Below are 27,535 nucleotides of genomic sequence, written 5' to 3' on the forward strand. Positions count from 1 at the left end.
ACGGCGCATCCTGAAGCGAGTGTCATGAAGCGGCCTGAAGATGATCTGTAAAACATAATCTATGCAACATTTTGACCAAAGAACCACAATTACTTGTTATGTAGACCACAAGGAAGTTTTTTCAGTTTAGAAAAAAATTAATAATATGACCCCTTTAATGCACCCTATAATCTGGTGCGCCTTTTTATGAAAATAGACCTGCTCATCGGCAGTGCGCCTTATAATCCGGTGCGCCCTATGGTCCGGAAAATACGGTACTCAAGTGAATGGTCACAATAATCATGTGATCTCTCTAGTGATTGTGGCCTTAAACAACCGCATGCAGTGATAATGGTTAGGGCCGACCCTGCATACATAAAGCCAAGTATACATTTGTACATGTGTCCAATGTGAGTGTGAATATTATTTTATAAGTCTACCCTGCCTGTTGCCCAAGTTCAACTGGAAGAGGTCCAGCTCACCCTAATGAGGGCATGCGGTATAGAAAATGGATGGATACATGTTAATAATGATCGTAATGTCAAAAGAAGGTCTTCCTGCACCCTGCTGCCCTGTTTTGTAGTCATCTTGGTAGTTGTTTGACAGTCTTATGTAGGGATGCAACAACTAATCGATTAAAATCGTTTATAAAAATAGTTGGCGATTAATTTAGTCATCGATTCGTTGGATCTATGCTATGCGCAGAGGCTACTTTTTTTTTAGTTTTTTTATTTTATATTTTTTATAAACCTTTATTTATAAACTGCAACATTTACAAACAGTTGAGAAACGATAATCAAACTAAGTGTGGTGCCAGTATGCTGGGTTTTTTTCTCAATAAAATACTGGAAAGAATAGAAATGTAGTTTGCCTCTTTTATCCGATTATTATTCGAAGTAATAATTGACAGATTAATCGATTATCAAATTAGTTGTTAGTTGCAGCCCTAGTCTTATGTAACAACTGCTTGTTAAAGCATAACCTCCCAACTCGAGGTAATGACAAGATAAGAGTGACACTGTTTGTACTCACTCTCTCTAGGTCGTCCTCAGACGAGCCTAAACTGGCCACAACATTATATAAACACTGCACAATACAAGAATTCTTGCTACATTTTTACAAAGATAATTGTCTCACTCTCAGGAGGGGAGTGTTTATTAATATGTTGCTACTTTTGTAGCAGTGTACAAAAGTCCCTGCATTATTGAGAAGTTATTCTAATAAATTCAGACAGTTTCTGGTTTGTGGGTCAATTGGATTTGTTCAAATTCGGAACCAATACTTTCCTTTGCAAATAACGAAAATGTAAATAATTTATATCAGTGTCAAACTTGTCATCATATTAGCTGACTCGACAATGTTTTCAGTAACATTTTAAACTGTCTTACGTATGTGTGTAAAAGTCAGTTATTTGCTGCTTATATTAAGACTACAATTTAACCACTGTAAGAGGTAAAAACAATCAGACACTTACCATCACCTTTAATAACAATGAATGACAAGAAAAAAGAAAAAGCGAAGAGCATGACCAGAGTCTATTCGTAGAATGTAGGCTTGTGTGAAGTCATGCATTATTTTAGTTTGAGCTAAACATTTTGCGTGGCTTCAGATAAAATTTGATTTCATGACTTTTTAAAGGTATTTTGTTCCATTCATGTTGCTAATTAAGGTACCCAAAATGTTAGACCTCTTAGTTAGGTTTCCACCACCACATAAAATAAATCATTGATAAACTTATTGTTAAAACTCTGTGTAACAAAGGCAACTTTTGTATTTTGTGGCCAGTGTACAATCAGCAATATGACTCCCCCTCCTTTGCAAGCACAGCATTTTATTTGGGGGGAAAAAGCCTCAATATAATTGCCCTTCTCATGCAGGTTAACTCCTTAAGCTGCAGCTATTTCTTGTCTGTTTGCAGGGTTGTGCAATATCTTCCAAGTCCACTTGACAGAACATGTTAAAGCGGTTTAAACTGGCTCATTCTTTTGATATATATTTTTGTATTGGATCACATGAGATGACTGGCATGTGTAATCAATAAGTGTGTATGCTTTCATTTACAGGTGGCTATGTGTCAAACAGCTTAGCCATTATGACTGATGCTGTGCACATGCTAGCAGATGTGGTGGGCATCCTGTTCTCTCTGCTGGCTTTGTGGCTCTCAACCAAACCGCCCACCAAGCGATTCACCTTTGGACTGCATCGCCTTGGTAAGGCTGTCATTTTAGAACTCTTTGCACAAAGCAAACTGATTTAGTATAAAGAAAAGATCAAGAATAGACTGTCGAGAATCAATGTGGACTCATAACACATACATTTATACTACCATTAATTTGATTAATTATTTGAATATGAAAGTGAATATGGGACAGCATGGCTCATGTGGTCGAGTGGTTGTCTCCCAACCTGAAGGTTGTGGGTTTGATCCTCAGTCCTCCTGTAACCATGTCAAAGTATCCTTGAGCAAGATACTGAACCCCCAGTTAGTTGCTCCTGATGCTGCGTCATCAGTAGGTAAATGTGGTCGTAGTGTCAAAGCGTTTTAAGTACCTTAGAAGGTAGAAAAGCGCTATTGAAGTAAAATCGATTCATCATTTACCACATCAGGGTTCACGTGCACTGAAAAGGATGGAAAATGGAAAAAAAAAAGTTGAATGTATTTTGTCTAAAGTCATTCTGGAAAAAGACAAAGTTGATCTCGAATTGCCCAGTTGTGCGTTGCAACTCTAGATTGGACTGGTAATGAAGTGCTATCCTGCGGTAGGGTTTGCAATATTCTATTATACAGACAGATGTCATAATTGTTTTTCATAGATAAATTATTGCCAAAGACTCCATATAATGTCACAGAGTAATAATGATTGACACAATCTTGGTAAACTGTAGAAAATAACACTTCCTAAGAATGAGGGGGACAGGAGAATGTATTAGTGTATGATGTGTTAACTAGTATCTAGTGCAGACCTGGGCATTGTACGGCCCGCGGGCCGCATCCGGCCCTTTGCGCATCCCTGTCCGGCCCGCGTGAGGGCAATCATAAATTACAAAATACATTTCAAAAAGTATCTATGTCGAGTGTGCAATACAACGGTGCTGCTTTTGTTTTGAAAAGCGTTATTTGTATAACTTCCGTGTGGACGTATGCGCGTGTGCGATTGTGAGTGAATTGAACGGCGCAATTACAAATTACAAAATAAAGTTTAAAAAACATCTATGTCGTGCACGCAATACAACTGTGCTGCTTTTATTTTGAAATGTGTTATTTATGCCGTATGTCCGGGGGGAACCTGTGAGTGAAGGTGCATAGAGACAAGTGATGAGACGCTAAAAAAAAGAAAAGTTGATGAGGAATGGCGTGTTTCCAACAAGACATGGACTGCCAAGTATTTCTTTACATAAATTAATGGTAAAGCCGTGTGCTTAATGTGTGGTACACAGGTTGCTGTGTTTAAATATCATTTTAATCGCCACTACACGAAGAAACACGATGGAAAATACCGGAATGTGTCTGATGAAGCTCGCGCAAGGGAGGCCGATGCGTTGATGGTAAAACTGCAAACCCAACAAGGACTTTTTGCCATATTTCACACCCCCAGAGATGCAGCCGTCAGGACAAGTTTCGTCATTTCTCACAAAAGCGCCAGAAAAAGTAAGGCGTTTTCTGACGGAGAGTTTATTAAGGAGTGCTTATTGGACTTTGTTGCGCTGATAATGCCCGGAGACATGGACTGTTTTTCGCTAACTTTGGATGAGAGCTCTGATGCAGTCAATTAAAGAGACAACCACAGGTAATGACTTGCTCACAGAGGTAAATGCGTGTTGGGACAAGCTGGCAGGTGTGACAATCCAATCCACTTTATTTATATAGCACATTTAAACAACAAAATGTTTCCAAAGTGCTGCACAACAATATTAAAAACAATATTCAAATATTATCCTTAGCTCCACCAATGACTGAATAAAAAGAAAAAACAATTACATATAAAACCAATATAAAAACAATATAAAATAAATATGATTAAAAACTATTTTTAACAACAGATGGTTGTCCAAATCTGATGGGGAAAAATGTTGGATAATGCAGGATAAAGTGACCATCAAAAGCAATCTGCTTTTGTATAAAGTTAAGTTAGGTTAAATTAAATTATTATTATTATTATCATCATTATTATTTATCTTACGGTATATCAAAAATAATATTGAGCAAAATCTAATTGAAATATTGTCGTGTGGCCCTCCAGCAGTGCTCGGGTTGCTTATGCGGCCCCCGGTGAAAATTAATTGCCCACCCCTGATCTAGTGGCTCAAAATATCCTGGAAAAGTCTTAGACAATCATTTTAAGAAAAAGTCTGATGTCTGGTGTAGATATGAATGTATGCTTATTTATTAGCAGAGTGATTGCTGAAACTCACCTTTAGGACTACATTATAGGGATGTTGCAATATGAAAATTTCCTACCACGGGTATTGTGACCAAAAATATCATGATTATCATTATTATCCCGGTATTGTTAAATGTGCTCAAAACGTATTAACAAACACACTGAAATCTTTTGACAATGTTATTTAAAAAGTAATAATAAAATAAACACACTGTAAAAAAACAACTCACTATTTTGCATGTTTTGTGTTTCTTGTGCTTCACTAATAGTGTTCTAGTGTCAGTATTTTATCTGTTTTAATGGCTAAGCTTTTATTGTTTTAAATATTGTTTTTTACTGTAGAACTTCAACATTTATTTAACTTAAAAGTTTCTAACAAATAGAACCTAATATTTATTCATTCTGACGGGTGTTGATGTATAGAATAATCACTCTGTTCTAAGCAAGCACAGCTTGTACGTTCAATGTACATAATTTAATATCTTAGTTGTTCAGACAGCTATGGGTTTATTTAAACACAGATTGGGGTATGTTATTTCGTAATTGGGAAAGACTTTAATGTCTCCTTTTTTCATGTTCGCATTTAAGATCGCAAGCTGGTGCCACTCGGTCTGTGAGTTTATCAAAGTGCAAATATCAATCTCTGATCATGTTCATTTAAAAGGGTAATACTAGTTTTGTCGCGGTTATCATTATTACCATATTACATAGTCAGCAGGCCATCACAAAAATGCATAACATTTGCACAAGACCTGGACTGGTAAGTAAAGTGGCACCATCACTGCAACAGTTATCAATCAAGAGAAGTACCGTATTTTTCGGACTATAAGTTGCAGTTTTTTTCATAGTTTGGCCGGGGGTGCAACTTATACTCAGGAGCGACTTATGTGTGAAATTATTAACACATTACCGTAAAATATCAATTATATTATTTAGCTCATTCACGTAAGAGATTAGACGTATAAGATTTCATCGGATTTAGCGATTAGGAGTGACAGATTGTTTGGTAGACGTATAGCATGTTCTATATGTTAAAGTTATTTGAATGACTCTTACCATATTATGTTACGTTAACATACCAGGCACGTTCTCAGTTGGTTATTTATGCGTCATATAACGTACACTTATTCAGCCTGTTGTTCACTATTCTTTATTTATTTTAAATTGCCTTTCAAATGTCTATTCTTGGTGTTGGGTTTTATCAAATACATTTCCCCCAAAAATGCGACTTATACTCCAGTGCGACTTAAATATGTTTTTTTCCTTCTTTATTATGCATTTTCGGCAGGTGCGACTTATACTCCGGTGCGACTTATACTCCGAAAAATACGGTATGTTTCCATGAAAGGAGCATACACATAGGACATGTTTTGTATCTGCAAGGATGATTTAACTCAACACATATTTCCATTCATTTTACAGTACAACTCGGAGAAAGGGGAACTGAAATGATTGTTATGGGAAATAAATTATAGTGTGTGATGTATTTCCTCCACCTAGGATGTTCTGTTTTCACCTTGCTCCTTCTTCATAAGGATTACATGTAGAAATTCATATTAAGGAATCAAAAAATATATTTCTTCTTCACATTGGTAGATTTGCCAACATTTCTATAAAATCCGTTCAGGTACTGGCTTTTGTTTAAAGAAAAAAGGTAATTTCTGACATTTGACATTTCTTTAGTTTATCAGAGAATATCGTATCGAGCCAAATATAAGTATTTTTTTCCATAGAAAAAAAATGGGGTTGTCTTATATTCTGAGTTTTGAGGTTTATTAAACATGCAAACCAGCAGGAGGCGCCAAATAGTAAATGGGTTATACTTGTATAGCGCTTTTCTACCTTCAAGGTACTCAAAGCGTTTTGACACTATTTCCACATTCACCCATTCACACACACACATTCACACACTGATGGCGGGGGCTGCCATGCAAGGCGCTAACCACGACCCATCAGGTTCAAGGGTGATGTGTCTTGCTCAAGGACACAACAGACGTGACTCGGTTGGTATAAGGCAGGGGTTGGCAACCTTTACCACTCAAAGAGCCATTTTGACCCGTTTCACAAATTAAAGAAAACAATGGGAGCCACAAAACTCTTTTGAAATTTAAAATGAAATAACACTGCATATAAAGTTTTTTTTGCTTTGTGCTATGTATAAACAAACTATTATAGGTTACATTTATGAAATCAATGAACGACTGCAGAGAAAATGAAATACAATTTCTGCATGCAACAAAACGTTTTTAACTCCGAAAAAGACGTCGGGTTGAAGGTTAAGTAAAATACTTAAAGGCCTACTGAAACCCACTACTACCGACCACGCAGTCTGATAGTTTATTTATCAATGATGAAATCTTAACATTATTACACATGCCAATACGGCCGGGTTAACTTATAAAGTGACATTTTAAATTTGCCGCTAAACTTCCGGTTCGAAACGCCTCTGCGGATGACGTATGCGCGTGACGTAGACCGGGGAACACGGGTATGCCTTCCACATTGAAGCCAATACGAAAAAGCTCTGTTTTCATTTCATAATTCCACAGTATTCTGGACATCTGTGTTCGTGAATCTGTTGCAATCATGTTCATTGCATTATGGAGAAGGAAGCTGAGCAAGCAAAGAAGAAAGTTGTCGGTGCGAAATGGACGTATTTTTCGAACGTAGTCAGCAACAACAGTACACAGCCGGCGCTTCTTTGTTTACATTCCCGAAAGATGCAGTCAAGATGGAAGAACTCGGATAACAGAGACTCTAACCAGGAGGACTTTTGACTTCGATACACAGACGCCTGTAGAGAACTGGGACAACACAGACTCTTACCAGGATTACTTTGATTTGGATGACAAAGACGCAGACGTGCTACTGTGAGTATGCAGCTTTGGCTTCTAAACATTTGATCGCTTGACCGTATGTGCGCAACTTTTTTTTGCGTATGTACGTAACTTTTTTAAAATATATAAGCTTTATGAACGTTGGGTTAGGTGAACGGTCTTTTGGGCTGAGTGATTGTGTGTGTTGATCAGGTGTTTGAATTGTATTGGCGTGTTCTATGGAGCTAGGAGCTAGCATAGGAGCTAGGAGCTAGCATAACAAACACACAGGTGTTTTTATGCAGGATTAATTTGTGGCATATTAAATATAAGCCTGGTTGTGTTGTGGCTAATAGAGTAAATATATGTCTTGTGTTTATTTACTGTTTTAGTCATTCCCAGCTGAATACCAGGTACCGTGAGTATGCAGCCTTGGCTGCTAAACATTAGATAGCTTGACCGTACGTGCGCGTCATGTACGTAACTTTAAAAAAATATATAAGCTTTATGAACCTTGGGTTAGGTGAACGGTCTTTTGGGCTGAGTGATTGTGTGTGTTGATCAGGTGTTTGAATTGTATTGGAGTGTTCTATGGAGCTAGGAGCTAGCATAGGAGCTAGGAGCTAGCATAACAAACACGCAGGTGTTTTTATGCAGGATTAATTTGTGGCATATTAAATATAAGCCTGGTTGTGTTGTGGCTAATAGAGTATATATATGTCTTGTGTTTATTTACTGTTGTAGTCATTCCCAGCTGAATATCAGGTACCGTGAGTATGCAGCCTTGGCTGCTAAACATTTGATAGCTTGACCGTATGTGCGCGTCACGTACGTAACTTTTTAAAAATATATAACCTTTATGAACCTTGGGTTAGGTGAACGGTCTTTTGGGCTGAGTGATTGTGTGTGTTGATCAGGTGTTTGAATTGTATTGGCGTGTTCTATGGAGCTAGGAGCTAGCAGAGGAGCTAGGAGCTAGCATAACAAACACGCAGGTGTTTTTATGCAGGATTAATTTGTGGCATATTAAATATAAGCCTGGTTGTGTTGTGGCTAATAGAGTATTGATATGTCTTGTGTTTATTTACTGTTGTAGTCATTCCCAGCTGAATATCAGGTCACCCCCGGCTCTCACAGCATCTTCCCTATCTGAATAGCTTCAACTCCCCACTAGTCCTTCACTTGCACTTTACTCATCCACAAATCTTTCATCCTCGCTCAAATTAATGGGGAAATTGTCGCTTTCTCGGTCCGAATCTCTCTCACTTCATGCGGCCATCATTGTAAACAATAGGGAACTTTGCGTATATGTTCAACTGACTACGTCACGCTACTTCCGGTAGGGGCAAGCCTTTTTTTTTATCAGATACCAAAAGTTGCAATCTTTATCGTCGTTGTTCTATACTAAATCCTTTCAGCAAAAATATGGCAATATCGCGAAATGATCAAGTATGACACATAGAATAGATCTGCTATCCCCGTTTAAATAAAAAAAATTCATTTCAGTAGGCCTTTAATGTCTATTTAAGTCCTCCTTCTAGTAATGAAAAAACAAAACGCCGAACTTAAATTATCCACTGGCAGAGAACCAAAAATGCCGTCCCCTCTCTCTGTGCCGTCATCCTTTTACTGGCGCCGTGCAGTCAGCTGCCAACCTGAATAATAAAATGTATATTTCACTGAACAATTGAAAAATGTGAATATATGCAAAATTATAGGAAATTAAAATATTTATCATACTTGGTCAATGTGATTTCTGCTCCTGATCCGCAACGCACAGCGTCTCCACATCAGGGCTGTATGACGTCACCTTTATCTTCACACAGGATTGTAAACGCTCATCTGTGAGGCATGTGCTATGTTTGTTTTTAATAAAGTTCATGTTGGAGAACACCTGCTCACATACATATGCGGATCCAAAGATCGACAGGACTCCAAGTGCATACCTTTTCATGTTCACATAAAAGTCGGGGATAGCGTTCCATGTTTCGAACACAAGTTTGTCAAGTTTTGGGGAGGTTTTCAATATCACCCCATTTGGGATTCTGAGCAAGAACGGCCTTCTGGCGTGAAACATCTTCAAGGTCCGCTGTCATGCGCTTTAACTTGGACACCCACATGTCTTTGTCGGCTATGTCAGCCAGTTCCATCTCAAGATCAGGTGGACTCACACCTGGAAATGCTGTCATATTCAACAGGGATGGATTGAGGCTGAGGGGAGTGACGGGGAAGGATAATGTGTTTTTTTCCTCTCTGAACTCACTGAATCGTTTCCCAAACGATGTTGGCATTGCAATGACTGCAGAATGTAAATACTCTAAATTCACAATGTGAGTGTAAATGTTCTGTTTTTGCATTGCGCATTATTATGGTACACTCTTTGTGTATTTACGGTAACTCCCACCATGCATTGCTCTATGCGCGGGCTCCGGTTGCTAGTCGGTTATGTGAACGGCAGTGGCCAGTTTGTTATTGTGTTCCCTGAACTTAAACTCAGTAAAGTATACGTATACAAAGAAGAAGGTTGTCGTCACTGAATTATCAATGGTAGCAGAGGATGTCTAACAACGCTAACTACAGAGTCCCTCCTGCGTTTGAAGAAAAGAAGTCATATGAGAGCTGGAAAAATGAGGTTGAAATGTGGATACGTGTTACCGATCTGGATAAGGAGAAACAAGCATTAGCTGTTGCTCTATCACTGAGGGGGAGAGCTAGAGATACAGCTTTGGAAATACTTGCGGATGATTTGAACAAAGATGATGGGATGAAGACCCTTGTAAAGGCATTAGATCAGGGGTCACCAACGCGGTGCCCGCGGGCACCAGGTCGCCCGTAAGGACCAGATGAGTCGCCCGCGGGCCTGTTCTTAAAAAAAAAAAAAAAAAAAAAATTAATTAAGTCATTAAGTCATTAAGTCTACTAAGTCAGTGACATAGAAAAAACACAAGATACACTTTCAATCAGTGCATCAACCCAAACAACCTCCCCCATGCACACTCATCCACACCCACTCACACAAAAGGGGTTATTTCTTTCTGCTACCAATATTCTGGTTCCCACAACATAGACAACACATCTGCAAGGGACACAGTCCCTGAAGCACACATGATTGTATAGGCTGCTGGTCCACTAACATTTTCCTTAATTACTATTTTTTATGTAATTATTTTTATATTGTTTTACTTTCTTTTTTATCCAAGAAAATGTTTTTTATTTATTTTAAAAAAGGGCCTTATCTTCAACAGACCAGGTTGTCAATGAAATTAGATTTGTTTAAAGGGTTTTTTAAACCAGGCCCAGTCCAGATAATGTCCAAGTCAGACTCAGCAACACACACCTTCATTCATGTACACAGAAAAAAATTACGGAACACAACAGATTGCATACAATATAATAAACAAAATTACATTTTCAAAATAAGCATTTATGTACAGTCCAGATTATGTCCAGGTCACTCAAATTAGGGAACACAACAACAGATATCATATAATCTATAAACATAATTATACTTTCAAAATAAGCCTTTGAGGACTTCTCATCTTTTTTTTAATGTTTTTCAACCATGTAACTTTCTAAAGTTAGAAAATACTGAATAAATGTTTTAAAGAAAGTAATACTAAGTGAATATCTGTTTTTGGCCTTAAAAATAAACATTTTACCGAGTACTATAATTAAATTGACTAAATCATGATTGTCAATGAACTCTCCTAAAATAACAGAAACCACATTAAGCTTCATAAACAAACCAATCCTTAAACACATTTTTTCAACTTCCACCCAAAACAAAGACACAATATGACAATACCAAAACAAATGCAGGGTGGATTCAGGCTCCTGACAACAAAATCGGCAATCATCTGACTCTGTCATATTCCATAATTTTAACATTTTCCCTGTGGGTAAGAAGTTATACATAATTTTAATTTGAAAATAACGATTTTGCACATCGATAGTGGTTTTATAGATTAGTTTGAATATGGCATCCCATGGCAACGGGCAGTCAAAAAAGTCCTCCCATTTTCCATTTGTGTTGTATGAGGCAGCCTTCAAAGATTTCTTTATTAAATAAAAATTATATATTTTTCTATTTATTTTAGTTATTTTTTGCCAACTAGAATTTCTTATTAGAGGTTTACAAACTAATAATTTAGTAGTTCCATAATTAATTATTTGTTTCCATCTTTTCCCAATTACTCCAGTTAGTTGATAAAATGAAAAGCTTGGGCAAGCATCACCATACATAGCTCTAAATTCATCATACTTCATAATTTTACCATTCTCATTGATAATATCATTGACAAAAATGATTCCTCTTTCAAACATATTTTTCCAAAAGAAAGGCTTTCCATCTACTACAATATTAGAGTTCATCCATATTAACTGCTGCAAAATATCGTCTCTTTTTTGGCCTTAAAAATAAACATTTTACCGAGTACTATAATTAAATGGACTAAATCATGATTGTCAATGAACTCTCCTAAAATAACAGAAACCACATTAAGCTTCATAAACAAACCAATCCTTAAACACATTTTTTCAACTTCCACCCAAAACAAAGACACAATATGACAATACCAAAACAAATGCAGGGTGGATTCAGGCTCCTGACAACAAAATCGGCAATCATCTGACTCTGTCATATTCCATAATTTTAACATTTTCCCTGTGGGTAAGAAGTTATACATAATTTTAATTTGAAAATAACGATTTTGCACATCGATAGTGGTTTTATAGATTAGTTTGAATATGGCATCCCATGGCAACGGGCAGTCAAAAAAGTCCTCCCATTTTCCATTTGTGTTGTATGAGGCAGCCTTCAAAGATTTCTTTATTAAATAAAAATTATATATTTTTCTATTTATTTTAGTTCTTTTTTGCCAACTAGAATTTCTTATTAGAGGTTTACAAACTAATAATTTAGTAGTTCCATAATTAATTATTTGTTTCCATCTTTTCCCAATTACTCCAGTTAGTTGATAAAATGAAAAGCTTGAGCAAGCATCACCATACATAGCTCTAAATTCATCATACTTCATAATTTTACCATTCTCATTGATAATATCATTGACAAAAATGATTCCTCTTTCAAACATATTTTTCCAAAAGAAAGGCTTTCCATCTACTACAATATTAGAGTTCATCCATATTAACTGCTGCAAAATATCGTCTCTTTTTTCTGGCACATAAAATTGAAAACACCACTATGAGTGGATTGTTTCCTTTATGAACCCCGCCATGTTTCCCAGCAGACTCTCTGGGAGGGGATCACTTATAAAAAAAGGATACAATTTATTTTGATACAGTACATGTTTTTTGTCCAACAGGACATTTGTGTACCACTCAATGTTTAAATACATCTTTGGAACAATTGATGCTTTTAAGACAGACACATAGCTTCAAGGTTGAGAAGTTTCAGGCCCCCATATTCATACTCTTTGTACAAAACCTTTCTTTTAATCTTTTCTGGTTTGCCGTTCCAGACAAAATCGAAGACCCTCCGCTCATAAATCTTAAAAAAGTTTTGTGATGGAGCTGGTAATGACAAAAACAAATAAATAAATTGAGGAATAATAAACAAGTTGGCCATAGACATTTTACCATACAAGGTTAGGGATTTCCCTTTCCATAATTGCATAATTTTGTCCAGGTTTCTTAGTCGATTATCATAATTTACTGAGCCTAGATCTTCCAGATTTTCTGGGACAACAACACCAAGTATGTTAACTGGTCCATCTGTCCACAAAACAGGCACTTTGCATTCCATTCGAAAGGACGTTCCCTTTAGATTTCCGATCCTTAACATTTTACATTTATCATAATTAAGCTTAAGGCCAGATTGCTGTGAAAATATGTCCAAAAGATTAAGAAGGTTCCGCAAACAATGAGGAAAAATCTTATCTTTGTGAATCAGCCTTTTCTGACATGAACTTCATCAAGAACAAACACAGAACACGCCTCACTGATGCACATCTGCAAGACTCACTCAGAGTTGCAGTGTCAAGTTACACACCAGAGTACAACACACTAGTTAACAGCATGCAATGCCAGGCTTCCCACTAACTGACAAAGAAACAGATAACAGATTTGGTGTCAAGTTCAAAGTGTGACATGATTTAAAAATTTGAGAGTTTACTTTTGTATTTTACATGAGTTACTATTTGTACAAACATGGTGCAAAGTAATTCATGATTTGTTAAAAAATGTTAGTGGCTAGCTAGTTAAAATGGGATATTGTGATTTCACAAGACTGTCTTAGAAGTGATCATTTGAAAATGTTCAATTTGAAAAATGTGCACTTAGAGAAAATATAAAAATAAAGTGTTGCATATTGATATTTATCTGTTTCTATATATATTTATTGTGAGAAATCATTAAGATGATCAGTGTTTCCACAAAGATAAATATCATTAATTATTAATAATAACAGAGTTAAAGGTAAATTGAGCAAATTGGCTACTTCTGGCAATTTATTTAAGTGTGTATCTAACTGGTAGCCCTTCGCATTAATCAGTACCCAAGAAGTAGCCCTTGGTTTCAAAAAGGTTGGTCACCCCTGCATTAGATAATGTATTCTTAAAAGAAGAAAAGGACAGAGCTTATGATGCATACAAGATTCGAAGAGAAAACGAGGTTTCCATGGCGGATTACATCGTTCAGTTCGAGCAGAGGTACGACAAAATGCGCAAATTTGACATGGTTCTTCCTGACGCTGTTTTGGCATTCAAGTTGTTAGATACAGCCAGTCTCGATGTTAAAAATAAACAGCTTGCGCTTACAGCTTGTTCAACACTTACATTTGCAAGCATGAAGTCAGCTTTAAAAAGGATTTTTGGAGACAATATGCAGCCTCCCACAGGCAGCGGGGGAATTCACGTGCGTGAAGATGTTGCCTTTTATTTGGATCAAAGAAAAAGAGACGGAAAGAAATTTCGTTCCCAATCCGACCAAAAGAGGGCGCCGTTGACAAGACTCAAACCCACTAGATAGGTTAGGCAGGAGGTCTAAGTGTGCTATTTGCCAGAGTACATTTCACTGGGCTAAGGACTGCCCAAATAAGGCTGAACATGTAAAAATGACAGAGGAAAATGCAGAGACAGAAGCAATTGAAGAGTGCAATGTAACATTGCTTTCTAAAGAGTCAGTTTCTGATGCTGAAATATTCATGGTAGAAGCCTTAGGTTCAGCTGTAATTGACGCTGCATGCACCAGAACAGTCTGTGGTGAAAAATGGCTGGAGAATTACATTCATACACTGAAGGAAAGTGACAAGAAAAAAAAGGAAAATACACAGAGTAGAAGAGCTTTTAAGTTTGGTGATGGACAAGTTGTTCATTCCGTAAAAAAAGTAAAAGTCCCAACTAAAATAGGACAAACCAGGTGCCACATTGAGACTGAGGTGGTCTCAGTGAACATTCCTTTATTACTAAGTAAAAAGTCACTTAAGAGGGCAAAAGCAGTGCTTGACATTGAGAATGATAAAGCCACAATGTTTCAGAAACCAGTGCCTCTTGAGATTACATCCTCAGGACACTACTGTGTAAACATAGTGGACAGAGATTGCACAGCCACCCGTGAGAATGAACCCCAAACTGATGAGGTTCTGGCCATAAGAGATGGCATGAGTAAAGATGAAAAACACAAAGTATTGGTGAAACTTCACGAGCAGTTTGGACATGCCTCAGTTGATAAACTCAAAAAATTACTAATTAGTGCTGGAAGTAATGATGATGAGAGTGTTACTATTCTGAAGGACATCGTAAGCAGCTGTGAAACATGTCTCAAGTACAACAAGCCCAAACCAAAGCCATCAGTTGGTCTACCAATGGCTTCAACATACAATGAAACTGTGGCATTAGATCTACACGAGCTAGAACCAAATGTGTGGTACTTCCACATGATTGATCACTTCACCAGGTTCAGTGCTGGTAGCATTGTTACCACAAAAAATCCAGTGAAATTGTGAGGCACTTTATTCATTCCTGGGTGAGTGTTCATGGAGCCCCATCTAAGATTTTTTGTGACAATGGAGGTGAATTCAATAATGAGGAAATGAGAGACGTGGCTGAGAACTTTAATATTGAAGTGAAAACTACTGCTGCTGATGGAGTAATGGATTGATGGAAAGACATAACCAGACCCTTACAGAGATCCTGTTAAAAGTGAAGAAAAGCAGTGTTTGTGACTGGAAAACAGCCCTAGATTGGGCCTTGATGGCAAAGAATACAATGCACAATGTGCATGGATTTAGTCCATACCAGCTGGTGTTTGGACAAAACCCGAACCTACCTTCTGTGCTGGTTGATAAACCGCCTGCCCTGGAGGGCACTACCATGAGTAAATGGGTAGGACAGCACATTTCAGCATTACATGAAGCAAGGACAGCGTTTACTGAGGCAGAGTGCTCTGAGAGAATCAGGAGAGCTCTGCGCACACAGCTTCGCAGCACAGATTAATACTACGAAACTGGAGATAAAGTGTACTACAAAAGAATGGACTGCAATGAATGGAAAGGCCCTGGGGTGGTAATTGGACGAGACGGGGTGGTAATATTTGTTAGACATGGAGGCTCCTATGTCCGGGTGCATCGCTGTAGACTGCGCAAGGCCACAGATCACTACACTGACACGTCTCGTGACAGCCAAGAAAGCCAGACAGAACTTAATGCAGCAGAATGTGGCATTGAACATGTTGAAGATCTACCCGTTACTGTATCTAGTGATGTAGACAGTGTGCCTGACACAGAGAATGCGCCAGGGAGCTCCAATAATGACAGAGACAGCAATGAGCATGATAATGATCCATCCGACAGACAACCTCCTATCATAAAAACAGACCGTAGTATGAATCTAAAGGCAGGACAATTCATTAAGTATGTGGAAAGAGACACTGGAATTTCACACACAGCAAAAGTGCTAGGTCGAGCGGGAAAGGCAACTGGACAACACAGACTGGTACAATCTGGAGTACACTGAGCCAGTTAACCTCACTGGCACAACAAGGTCAGCTGACCTTTCACAGGTTGACACACTGCAGATTCAGTCATCGGACAGGGTGGAACAGCCATCTGATCACGAGGATGTACTTGTTACAAAGGATGTGTCATTTGAATCAGCTAAACTTACTGAAATCAGTAACTGGGAGACACACAAAAATGCATTTCCACAAGATGGGTGTGTACACTCAAAGACACACCAGACGGCATAGTTCCAAAAGCAAGGCTAGTGGCGAGAGGATTTGAAGAGCTAAACACAAAAGATCTCCCAAAAGACTCGCCAACATGTGCCTCAGAGTCTCTTAGACTACTCATGTCTGAGATATGTCAAAGCCGATGGACACCCCACTCTATGGACATTAAGTCAGCATTCCTTAAAGGAAATGAGTTATCCCAAGACATCTATGTTCGTCCACCACCTGAAGCTAAGAGTGAGGGAACTCTATGGAAGCTAAACAAATCTGTTTATGGACTAAATTATGTATCACTGTACTGGTACAATAGGGTTAAAGAAACAATGTTGCAAACTGGAGGAAAGATGTCACAAATTGACCCTGCTATATTTTATTGGTTGGATAAAGATTGTAATGTGTCTGGGGTGCTTGCTTGTCATGTTGATGGTTTCATCTGGGGTGGTTCACAGATTTTCACAACAACCGTAATCCCTCACCTGCAATCTGCCTTTCAAGTGGGCAGAGAAGAACATGACATCTTTCGCTATGTAGGCATGGAGTACGTCACTGCAAATGGAGTAACATGTATGCATCAAGACAATTACATACATAATCTCCAGCCAATTCACATAGACATCTCCAGAGCCATGAGACAGAATGCTCTTTTGACTGAAAGTGAAATTGATGACCTGAGATCAAAAATAGGTAAACTTCTGTGGGTTGCCAGACAAAGTAGACCAGATATTATGTTTGATACATGTGTCCTTGCAGCTAACATAAAACATGCTACTGTGCAGACTTTACATGACACAAACAAGGTGGTGAGAAAATTTAAATCAGAACAAGTGACACTGAAGTTTCAGAACCTGGGAAAAGACAGTTCTCAAACTTATTCGGGTGTTACCATTTAGTGGTCAATTGTACGGAATATGTACTTCACTGTGCAACCTACTAATAAAAGTTTCAATCAATTCAATAAAAACTCTAAAGCTAGTAGTGTTCTGCGACGCCTCGCTGGGAAACCTTACAGATGGAGGCACTCAAGGGGGACATCTCATTCTGCTGATGGGTGAGGAAGGAAGATTCTCACCTGTGTATTGGCAGTCAAAAAAGATCAGGAGAGTCGTACGTAGCACTCTTGCTGGAGAAACTCTTGCCCTTGCAGATGCTGTTGACAGTGCCATTTCTTTATCTGACCTTCATGCAGAACTTACCACAGGGAATGTATCACAACATGTCTTACCAATAGTGTGTGTCACTGATAACCACTCCCTTGCAGACGCCATTAAGTCTACTAAGTCAGTGACAGAGAAAAGGCTCCACCTTGAAATAAGTGGCATCAAAGAACTTCTTCAGAAAAAGAATCCAGCTAGCTGACTGTTTGACAAAACAAGGTGCATCCGCACTTCAGCTCCTAAAGGCACTCAGTGTTGGAGAGTGGAAACTGGAATAGAGACTATTCTTTTGTGGACAGTTTTTTTGTTGGTCACCATGTTCTTACATTTTCATACTTATGGACATTAATAATAGACTGTGATTTTTTGTGTTAAAAAAAAACAAAAAGAAAAAGTGGGAGATTGTAAATGTTCTGTTTTTGCATTGCGCATTATTATGGTACACTCTTTTAGTGTATTTACGGTAACTCCGAGCATACATTGCTCTATGCGCGGGCTCCGGTTGCTAGTCGGTTATGTGAACGGCAGTGGCCGGTTTGTTATTGTGTTCCCTGAATTTAAACTCAGTAAAGTATACGTATACAAAGAAGAAGGTTGTCGTCATTGAATTATCAGTGAGCTTTTTTGAACTCACTCAAACTGGGGAAGTGTGACAGTGTACCTTTCTGTAAATCTCTGGCAAGCACTGTCAACTTGCGCTCGAATGCCAAAATCTCCTCCAACGTGCAGGGCTGTGTGTCCTTTCCCCTGAGGAGCTGTGTTTAGCGTGTTCAGGTGCGCTGTCATGTCTACCATGGATTGTAGCTTTTCCAGCCACTCTGGCTGTTCCAACACAGGATATGTGAGCCCTTAGCTGCCCAGAAAGGTTTTCACCTCTTCCAGACACACGGCAAAGCGTTTCAGCACCTCGCCTATGGACTGCCACCGGACTTTGTTGTGCAACAGGAGATCAGAATATGTGCTTTCCAGCTCGTCCAGTAACGAACGAAACTGACGGTGATTTAAAAATATGTTAACACATTTTATAAGATCGCCATAATAATCTTAATAGAATTACATTTTGAAAATGAATTAACTAAAATCAAATATTTTAATTAAATACTCATTAATTATTTTCAACAGCTGAGCCGCATCAGAGTGATCAAAGAGCCGCGGGTTGCCGACCCCGGGTATAAGGTGAACCAGGAACTCTCAGGTTGCTGGCACGGCCACTCTCCCAACTGCGCCACGCTGTCCCCATCAAAGGACTTCTCAAGCAAGTCAGAGCTAGCAAAAATAATGAAAATAAATTTAAAAAATTCTGCTTGCCATAACCATAATTTTTTTCTTTCTAATAAATGCACATCTTTAAAAATTTAATTGATTGCACTTTTAACATGTGTGCATTCATAATTTTTTTTAATCATAAAAATGCAAACCTTCATTATTTGCTGCCAAACAGTTCACAGCTCCCACATACTACTGCTCTAATGTGCGCTCTATTGCAGTGCCGATGCGGAAACTATGTCCGCATATTAAATGTTCTTGATGCTCCATGTAGTCCTGATATATAAATTATTAGTTACACTTATTTAATGATTAATCAAAGCAACAGAATATGATTTGTTTTCTAAGCGAATAATCAATTTAAAGGGGAACTACACTTTATTTATGTTTTTTGCCTATCGTTCATAATCATTATGAGCGACATGACAATGGATTTTATTTTTTTGCATTCTAAATATTAAATAAATGCGATCAAAATTTGCTTACAATGGCACGTATGGGAGCCGCGCAATTCCGCCTATACAGCCCTTAAAAAAACAAGGGGCACATTTATAGTAACAGATAATATTTACATATTTTGATCATTTTAAGCATACGTGGCACATTAATTTAAAAAAATGCATCACAACGTTGGCTTTTTTTTTCTTCATCATTGATTACTCACTGCAGACTTCATGAGAGTCATCAAGCATAATAAAACCTCACTTACTGTGCAAGGTCTGCTGTCATTAGGATGCGGACTGCTGGGATGTTCATATATTCTCATTTAGTTGAATAATGCCTCATAACAGCCACTTCCGGGTCCTAAATTGGCTGTCAAAGTGTTCCAACTAGTCGGATTACCAACTCAGACTTTTGTCCTGTGAGATGCATGATTCATGATCAAGAATAAACTTACAGGGAGCAAGGTAGTGAGAAAGCAGCAAACAACTCAATGTTAAAATAGGGACAGACGGTAGTGATCACGGTACCGCTATAAATTGTTTGTCTGCGTTAGTGCTTATAATAACAATATCACTAATACTTGGTTAATATTCAAGTCACAAAATGTAAATGGAGTATTGTTGGTGGTTTTTGAATGGTTATTTATTGGATTTTACGGGCAAAATAGAGGAACTCCCATTGGTTCCGCTGTAAACAGACTTGTATTTACTTTTATTTAATATTTAGAATCCATTAAAAAACAACTCCATCCGTCGTCATGTCTTTCATAATGATTGTGAACGATAGGCAAAATTCCCCAAAAAGTGCAGTTCCCCTCAAAGCTCTAGTTACGACGCTAATTTCAAGTTAATTGTGATAAGTGAAGCAGAGTCATCAAACAATTTTCAAGTAGCTATGAAAATCTACCATGTATTTCACTGCTTTTAACATGATAAAAAAAGCTCAATTTCTTGTCTTTAATTTAGTCATGAAAGTACTTCCCAAAAACATGCTTTGAAAAAGATGGATCGTGTTATTTTCGAATCAGTAGGATATTATTCAACTCATAATGGCAAACAGCATCAGGTGTGTATCTATCTATGAAAATTTACAATTTAATGGCGATCCAAATTAGAAGCGCTTGCATTTTGGTTCCAACTAGAGGTTTTCTTCAATTACATCTGTGATTTAGGCAGTCCGAGTGCTTCTAAATAAGTGCTTACTGTCTTTTTGTTGTGCAGAGGTGGTATCAGCAGTCCTCAGTGTGGCACTCATCTACATCCTGACGGCCGTATTGCTCTTTGAGGCGGTCGAGAGAACGGTACACCAAGACTTCAATATTGACGGCGACGTTATGCTCATCACGGCGGCTGTGGGTGTGGCTGTCAACCTCATGTGAGTTTAAATGTCCAAAGTGCTGTGTGGGTTCACCATGAAATCAACTAAATTGATTCTCTTTGCGTGTTCATTTCTTACTGCAGCTGTGAGATGTTTTAACATGTCTTTTCTATTTAGAATGGGCTTCTTATTAAACCAAGGTGGTCACCTTCACGCTCACGGCCACGGTCACTCCCATGGCCAAGCAGTTGTGTCGCGGTCCGCAGGGTCCGGACAGAACCAAAGGCCACACGGTAGCCTGGCTGTCCGAGCCGCCTTCATCCACGCTTTGGGCGACCTCTTCCAGAGTGTTGGTGTTCTCATAGCGGCCTATGTTGTCCGCTTCAAGGTGCTTTGTCTAGGAACTACAGCTTATGTCTCGCACACTTCTGTCTCATGTACAGTATCACACATAAGTGATCACAATTCAGCTACTACATTACATCTTCTCATGGGGTTATACTGCAACTTGTACAGCAGTAAATATTTACTGTACTTCTGAAAAATAAGTCAACATTGTGTATTGTGTAAATAGATGGGCACACGTGTGAGTACATGTCACACACACAGTCACATTCGTGTTGAAATTCAGGTTTCTCTCACTGAACCGAAGCACACCCAGGGTTTGCAGCACTAATGGCTGTTATTGATATTATTGCAATGCTTGAATGTACAAGACACAATTATCTTGCTACCCATTGTGTTGACAGCTGTTTCAACAATAATGGCTGTGGGTGGAAATATTTTCAGTGGATAGTAAACCAATATTGCTACTCAAACTGTACATGGACTTCTCTAAAGTTTCATTTCCAAAGTAGATTTACTGCTCAAACCAAAGCTCAGTTATCTATAGTTGTGCTCACTATGAAGTGTACTTTCTTCACAGCCTGAGTACAAGCTGGCAGACCCCATCTGTACATATATCTTCTCTGTGCTGGTTCTCCTCACCACAGTGCGCATCTTACGCGACACAACAATCATAGTGCTGGAGGGCAAGTACCCTTTTTTCCAAGCAAAATGAACGACCCTGTGTTCTTGCAAAAGGATTGACATATTTTTTTTCACTTCTGTTGGGATGTAGGCGTCCCCAGACATCTAGATACTGTGCAGATTAAAGAGGATCTTCTGAAGCTGGAGGACGTCCAGTCTGTGGATGAGTTGAATGTTTGGGCGCTGACTACTGATAATACTTCAGCACTTGTTCATCTTCAACTATGTGAGTCGCTTAAACACAATATGCATGTATTTATATTGTAATATCACGATCTGATTATATATCTTGTTACATGTGCAGCAGTTAAGTCTTCTACATAACATACTTTATTGTGTGTTTATTAAGGTTCTCTGAACATCTACATTAAGGCTCAATCCGAATTCTCCCTCTTTCCCCTTTCGTTTTAAACCTCCCCCTTGGCCCTAAGAATCTAGTGCCATGGCGAACTGTTGAAAATACGGCCCTAAGAATTCGGATGTTGCTCAAGTCTCGCTATGTCATTAACCCTCACTGTCTGCTGGCAGTGACGTAACGCAGATGGGACAAATGTTTGTTTACTTTCAAGATGCCGTCGGATGCAATGTTCAGCTTTGCATCATGGGGCTCTTTTTAATGTATTTCGCCTGTCTACATCAAGAAGAAAATACAGTAAATACACTAAAACAAAACCCAGAAAGAAAAGTGCTAAAATAAAAATACCTTGGATTAATGAAACAATTTGGATTCTTATGAAAAATCGGGACTCAGCTCTCAAAAGAGCAATTAAAACAGGTCTAAATACGGATCGTATGATTTTTAAAAGTTTGAGGAACAAAGTTACAATGCTTATGCGGAAGTGTAGGGCTGACTTTCACTTAGAATTAATCAAAGCTGCAAAAGGGAACATTAGACAGTTATGGAAAACCATTGACAAACTCACTGGAAGAGAGCAAACAAGAAACAACACTATAACATTAAATATCAATGGCACTACTATCACAGACAGTCTGGACATAAGCAATCATTTTAATGAACATTTCATCCAGTCTGTACAAACCCTGAATAAAAAATTCCCTCAAAATCAGTGCAAAGAATTGCCATTTATTCAGGATGGACTAAGTTTAGAATTAACAAATGAAACAAAGGTAAACAAAATCCTCTCTGCATTATCAAACTTACGATCTAGAGATATATACGGTCTGGACACTTTCTTTCTAAAAACTTATAAAGATAGTCTTACTGCTCCTATAACAACATTGATAAATAAATCAATAACAGAAAACACTTTCCCTACCACGTTGAAAACTGCCAATATCATCCCAATCCATAAAGCAGGAAATAAACAAGACATCAACAATTACAGACCAATTAGCCTTCTCCCCGTTATATCCAAAGCAATAGAAAAAGTGATCGTTGAGCAACTCACAGAACATTTGGACTATGAAGACCTCCTACATCCCATGCAGTTTGGGTTTCGGGCAAATCACTCGACCGAAACTGCATGTTGCCTTCTACTAGAAACAATCAAACAAAACCTTGATAATGGAGGTGTAGTTGGAGCAATATTCTTAGACCTCCGCAAGGCATTCGATACAGTCAGTCACCCCACGTTACTTACAAAATTAACATATTTTAAACTGTCGACAGATACTTTGGCCTGGATTATGTCATATCTATCTGGTCGGACCCAATGTGTCCGTATTGATAACACAACATCCAGTCTCACTGCTACTGATATTGGCCTGCCACAAGGCTCTAATATCGGCCCTCTTCTTTTCTCCATGTATATAAACGACCTGCCATCTGTATGTGAGGATGTAAATATCCAGATGTATGCAGATGACACGGTTATTTATACTTGGGGAAAGGACGCTGAAACGGTTGCCAGAAAACTTACAGCAGCCATGGAGAAGGTGGCAAGATGGCTACATGACTCTTGTCTTACATTAAACATTAAGAAAACTGCAACAATGTATTTTGTAAACAAATATAAAATGTCATCCTTTCCAAATATAACGGTTAATAAGGAAATAATACAAAATGTTAGTGAATATCGTTACCTGGGTGTCATTTTAGAGCCAACACTTGGCTTTAAAAAACATATCAAACAGATGTGCCAGAGTCTTAAATACAACATGAAAACGTTCAAATGTATCAGGAATTCATTAACACTGGAGGCAGCTCAAACTTATTTTAATGCAATGATTATGTCTCGTTTTTATTATTGTATAACATGTTGGTCGCAGGCAAGCAAAATGACACTGGGGCCATTGGAAAATTTGCACAAACAATCCCTCAAAATCCTTGACCGAAAACCACAACACCACCATCATTGTTTAGTTCTCCAAAAATATAGTTTGTTAAATTTAGCTAACATTCAAAGATTAGCATCAATACGAATGGCCCATCGAATCTTAAATAACACTGCACCAGCGCCACTTAAGCACTTTGTCCAGTTTACATCTGCTGTGTCAACTAGAAACACACGAGCCTCCACCAGGGGGCAGTGTAGCGTACCCAGATGTAAAACCTCTTTTGCACAATCAGCCTTTTCATATAAAGCCATAAAGGAATGGAACGTCCTCACAACAAACTTGAAAAGTCTAACAGATTACTCTTCATTCACAATTGAAGTTAAAAAGTGGCTTTGGAGCAATCAAAATATATGTTTGACACATCAACCTAATGTGTATTATATCCAAGAGAGCATTTTTATTGTAAATTGTGAGGTGTGTCTGTTAAAATCATGGTTGTTTTTACAAATGATGACAGATGTGAACAAAAGCATGTATTGTCTTTGTGTGATGATGTAAATGAGGTGTGGTTGTATTGTATATTAAGTATGTGTCCATGAAAGGGCATTTTATGACTTTTTTCTTAATACTTGTGTATGATTTTATTGTCATAATTTTATTGCATGATTTTTGTATCCCTTTAATTTAGGTGGCCAGGGACTGCAGATGGAAATAGCTATTTAGCTATAATCTGGTACAGAACATATCTGTCTTTGAGCTTAATGTTTCTGTACATTGTCCCTTCAAATAAAGACTAAACTAAACTAAACTAAGAAGACAGTTGAAAAGACAATATTTATAGGCAAATGCTGATGCATCAGCTTATGGTATGTAAAATGTTTCATTGAGGGAAATCATTATACGTCAATTTTGGCTCAGTTTTATGAAATCCACTATTTTGCACTCTAGTGATTCATTTGTTTGCTGTATTGCACTTGATATCTATGGAGGTATTCGAGCTCATTTTGTTTTGAGGGCTGGGCCGCCCTAACATATGGCCTTCCCTCCTTACCTGACGGAGAAATGTATACACCGATTGATTGACGTGAACGCGCAAAACCAAGGGTTTATTTGGATTTGGCCTAATAGGGGTGTCACAATACACTTCCAATGAATACTGATATTGGAGCCTTGAGTGTGATGCGATATCCGCACAAGTCATAGTACATACTTATTTTGTAGTGCAGAATGTTAGAAAAGGCTTTGTCAAGTGAAATTACTCAAAGAATAATGTTAGGTATGAAAAACACACACACCTTATGGCAGATGTAGGGGTTTGAAGTGGACTACCGTAGTCATTTGTTTGTTTTGGTGACACTTAGTGGTCACAATAATTAATTAAATAAAAAAATAAATTAGCCAGGCATATTTTCTACTGGATACTTTCTAATAAGTTCCTGCCCTGGAGACTTTGCATTTGTTAGTGGTCTGCAACTATAATTATTTCATCATTCTTTATATTGACAAATCTCTCGTGTTGCATAGCTAGCATCCCCCTGACAGAGTCTTGTTTGATTTATAATTCTTCTGTGCGGGGTGGCGCCAGACTTGTAATTCTCTTCCAAAACACTAAAAGGTAGTGTCTCCAGAAATAACTGCAGCTGTTGTTAACGAGATACTGTATTTTCTTTCCTGTAAAGTGACAACATCGTGTACACTGGAACTAATCGTTCACAATCATCAGTTTACTTTAAATGGACGTTTTATCTATAAACCAGAGGAAAATACATTTGTAAATATAGACCGTGCAATTTCTGAACAATTCGTGGCAGAGGACGCTATCATTATTCGCAACGCTATTCGCCGTTAGGGAGAAGGGAAAAGAGAGAGCTGTGATGTAGTCAATCTTGTGCTAACAACAGGTTCAATTCCAACACATATTATCTCTCATGACCACACATCTTTTTCTCTTACACACACTTCTCATTCTCCGTCAATAATCTTTCAGGCTCGGTATATTTACAAACATTTGTGAACTCTGAACATGACCATACAGATTAACACCAGCATATCGTTTACTAAAAATAGTTTTTAACAGTTGTATTTACACGATAGCTCTCGAGTCCCATGTCCCGAAAGGCGAATAGCGTTCAATGTCTCTGCCGCGACTTGTTCAGAAGTTGCACGGTCCATCTTTACGAATGTATTTTCCCTGTGGTGTATAGGTAAAACGTCCATTAAAAGAAATCTGATGATTGTAAATGATTAATTCCAGTGTAGACACAGATGTTGATGTCATCACTTCATAGGAAGAAAATACAGTATCTAATCAACACCAGCTGCAGTTGTTCCTTCTGGAGACACTGCCCCTTAGTGTTTTGGAAGAGAATTACAAGTCTGGCACTAACCCCCACAGAAGAACTATAAATCAAACAAGACGCCGCCGGGAGACGCAAGCTACGCGACGCGAAAGTATATTGCAGCCTTTAAACTGCAATTTTGTTAAATTAAGGATCTCAGGGTATTCAATTGATCACAACTAGACTGTTTGGTTTATCTGAGAAGACATTTCGCCTCTATCCGAGTAGGCGTTATCAGTTCATGCTCATAGACTTAAATTGGTCAGATCTAGTCTAGCGGCTTGATGAGCTTCGTGCGTTGCGGTGGAGATATAATCAAACTCTCATTAGACACATTTTACCTTTGGCCTTGTAGGTATATTTATTGTAGCGGCAGTAACGTAACTTGCTGCCGCTCTAACAATCAGAACGACTCATGACATATGAACCCGGAACAGGAAGTATAGGTGTCAGGTAACACAGAGGTAAACACTGCCCTCTAATGGACACAATGGGTAAGGGCGTACAACAGTATAACACTTAAAGGCCTACTGAAATGAATTTTTTAAATTTAAACGGGGATAGCAGATCCATTCTATGTGTCATACTTGATCATTTCGCGATATTGCCATATTTTTGCTGAAAGGATTTAGTATAGAACAACGACGATAAAGTTCGCAACTTTTGGTCGCTGATAAAAAAAAGCCTTGCCTATACCGGAAGTAACGTGACGTCACAGGAGGAAGGATTCCTCACAATTCCCCGTTGTTTACAATGGAGCGAGAGAGATTCGGACCGAGAGAGATTCGGACCGAGAAAGCGACGATTACCCCATTAATTTGAGCGAGGATGAAAGATTCGTGGATGAGGAACGTTAGAGTGAAGGACTAGAGAGGCAGTGCAGGGTGTATCTTTTTTCGCTCTGACCGTAACTTAGGTACAAGGTCTCATTGGATTCCACACACTCTCCTTTTTCTATTGTGGATCACGGATTTGTATTTTAAACCACCTCGGATACTATATCCTCTTGAAAATGAGAGTCGAGAACGCGAAATGGACATTCACAGTGACTTTTATCTCCACGGCAATACGTCGTTGACGCACTTTAGCTACGGAGCTAACGTGACAGCATCGGGCTCAAATGCAGATAGAAACAAAATTTAAAAAAACCCTGACTGGAAGGATAAACAGAAGATCAACAATACTATTAAACCATGAACATGTAAATACACGGTTAATAATTACCAGCTTGGCGAAGCTTAACAATTGAAGCTAACTACGGAGCGGCGGCGGCGGCGGGCGTTGTAGCTGTCGACGACACCCCGGCCGCCATCAGAGTCGGCAAGAAACATATATTTCCCCAAAGTTACGTACGTGACATGCACATAGCGACACGCACGTACGGG

At 38.4% G+C, this 27,535-nt stretch overlaps 1 protein-coding gene across 2 annotated transcripts in view; it reads left to right on the top strand.

Moving 5' to 3' along the window:
* LOC133635834 (probable proton-coupled zinc antiporter SLC30A4) overlaps positions 1-27,535 on the top strand; it is a 56,511-nt gene that overhangs the window by 4,050 nt on the left and 24,926 nt on the right. For both annotated transcript variants that reach the window (XM_062029187.1, XM_062029179.1), the window contains exons 3-7: positions 2,043-2,189; positions 20,448-20,601; positions 20,722-20,932; positions 21,470-21,575; positions 21,665-21,799. In XM_062029187.1, coding sequence (XP_061885171.1) covers positions 2,043-2,189; positions 20,448-20,601; positions 20,722-20,932; positions 21,470-21,575; positions 21,665-21,799 — 753 coding nt within the window. The remainder of the gene's footprint in view (positions 1-2,042; positions 2,190-20,447; positions 20,602-20,721; positions 20,933-21,469; positions 21,576-21,664; positions 21,800-27,535) is intronic.

Source organism: Entelurus aequoreus, linkage group LG02 (genome assembly GCF_033978785.1).
Source record: "Entelurus aequoreus isolate RoL-2023_Sb linkage group LG02, RoL_Eaeq_v1.1, whole genome shotgun sequence".
NCBI lineage: Eukaryota > Metazoa > Chordata > Actinopteri > Syngnathiformes > Syngnathidae > Entelurus > Entelurus aequoreus.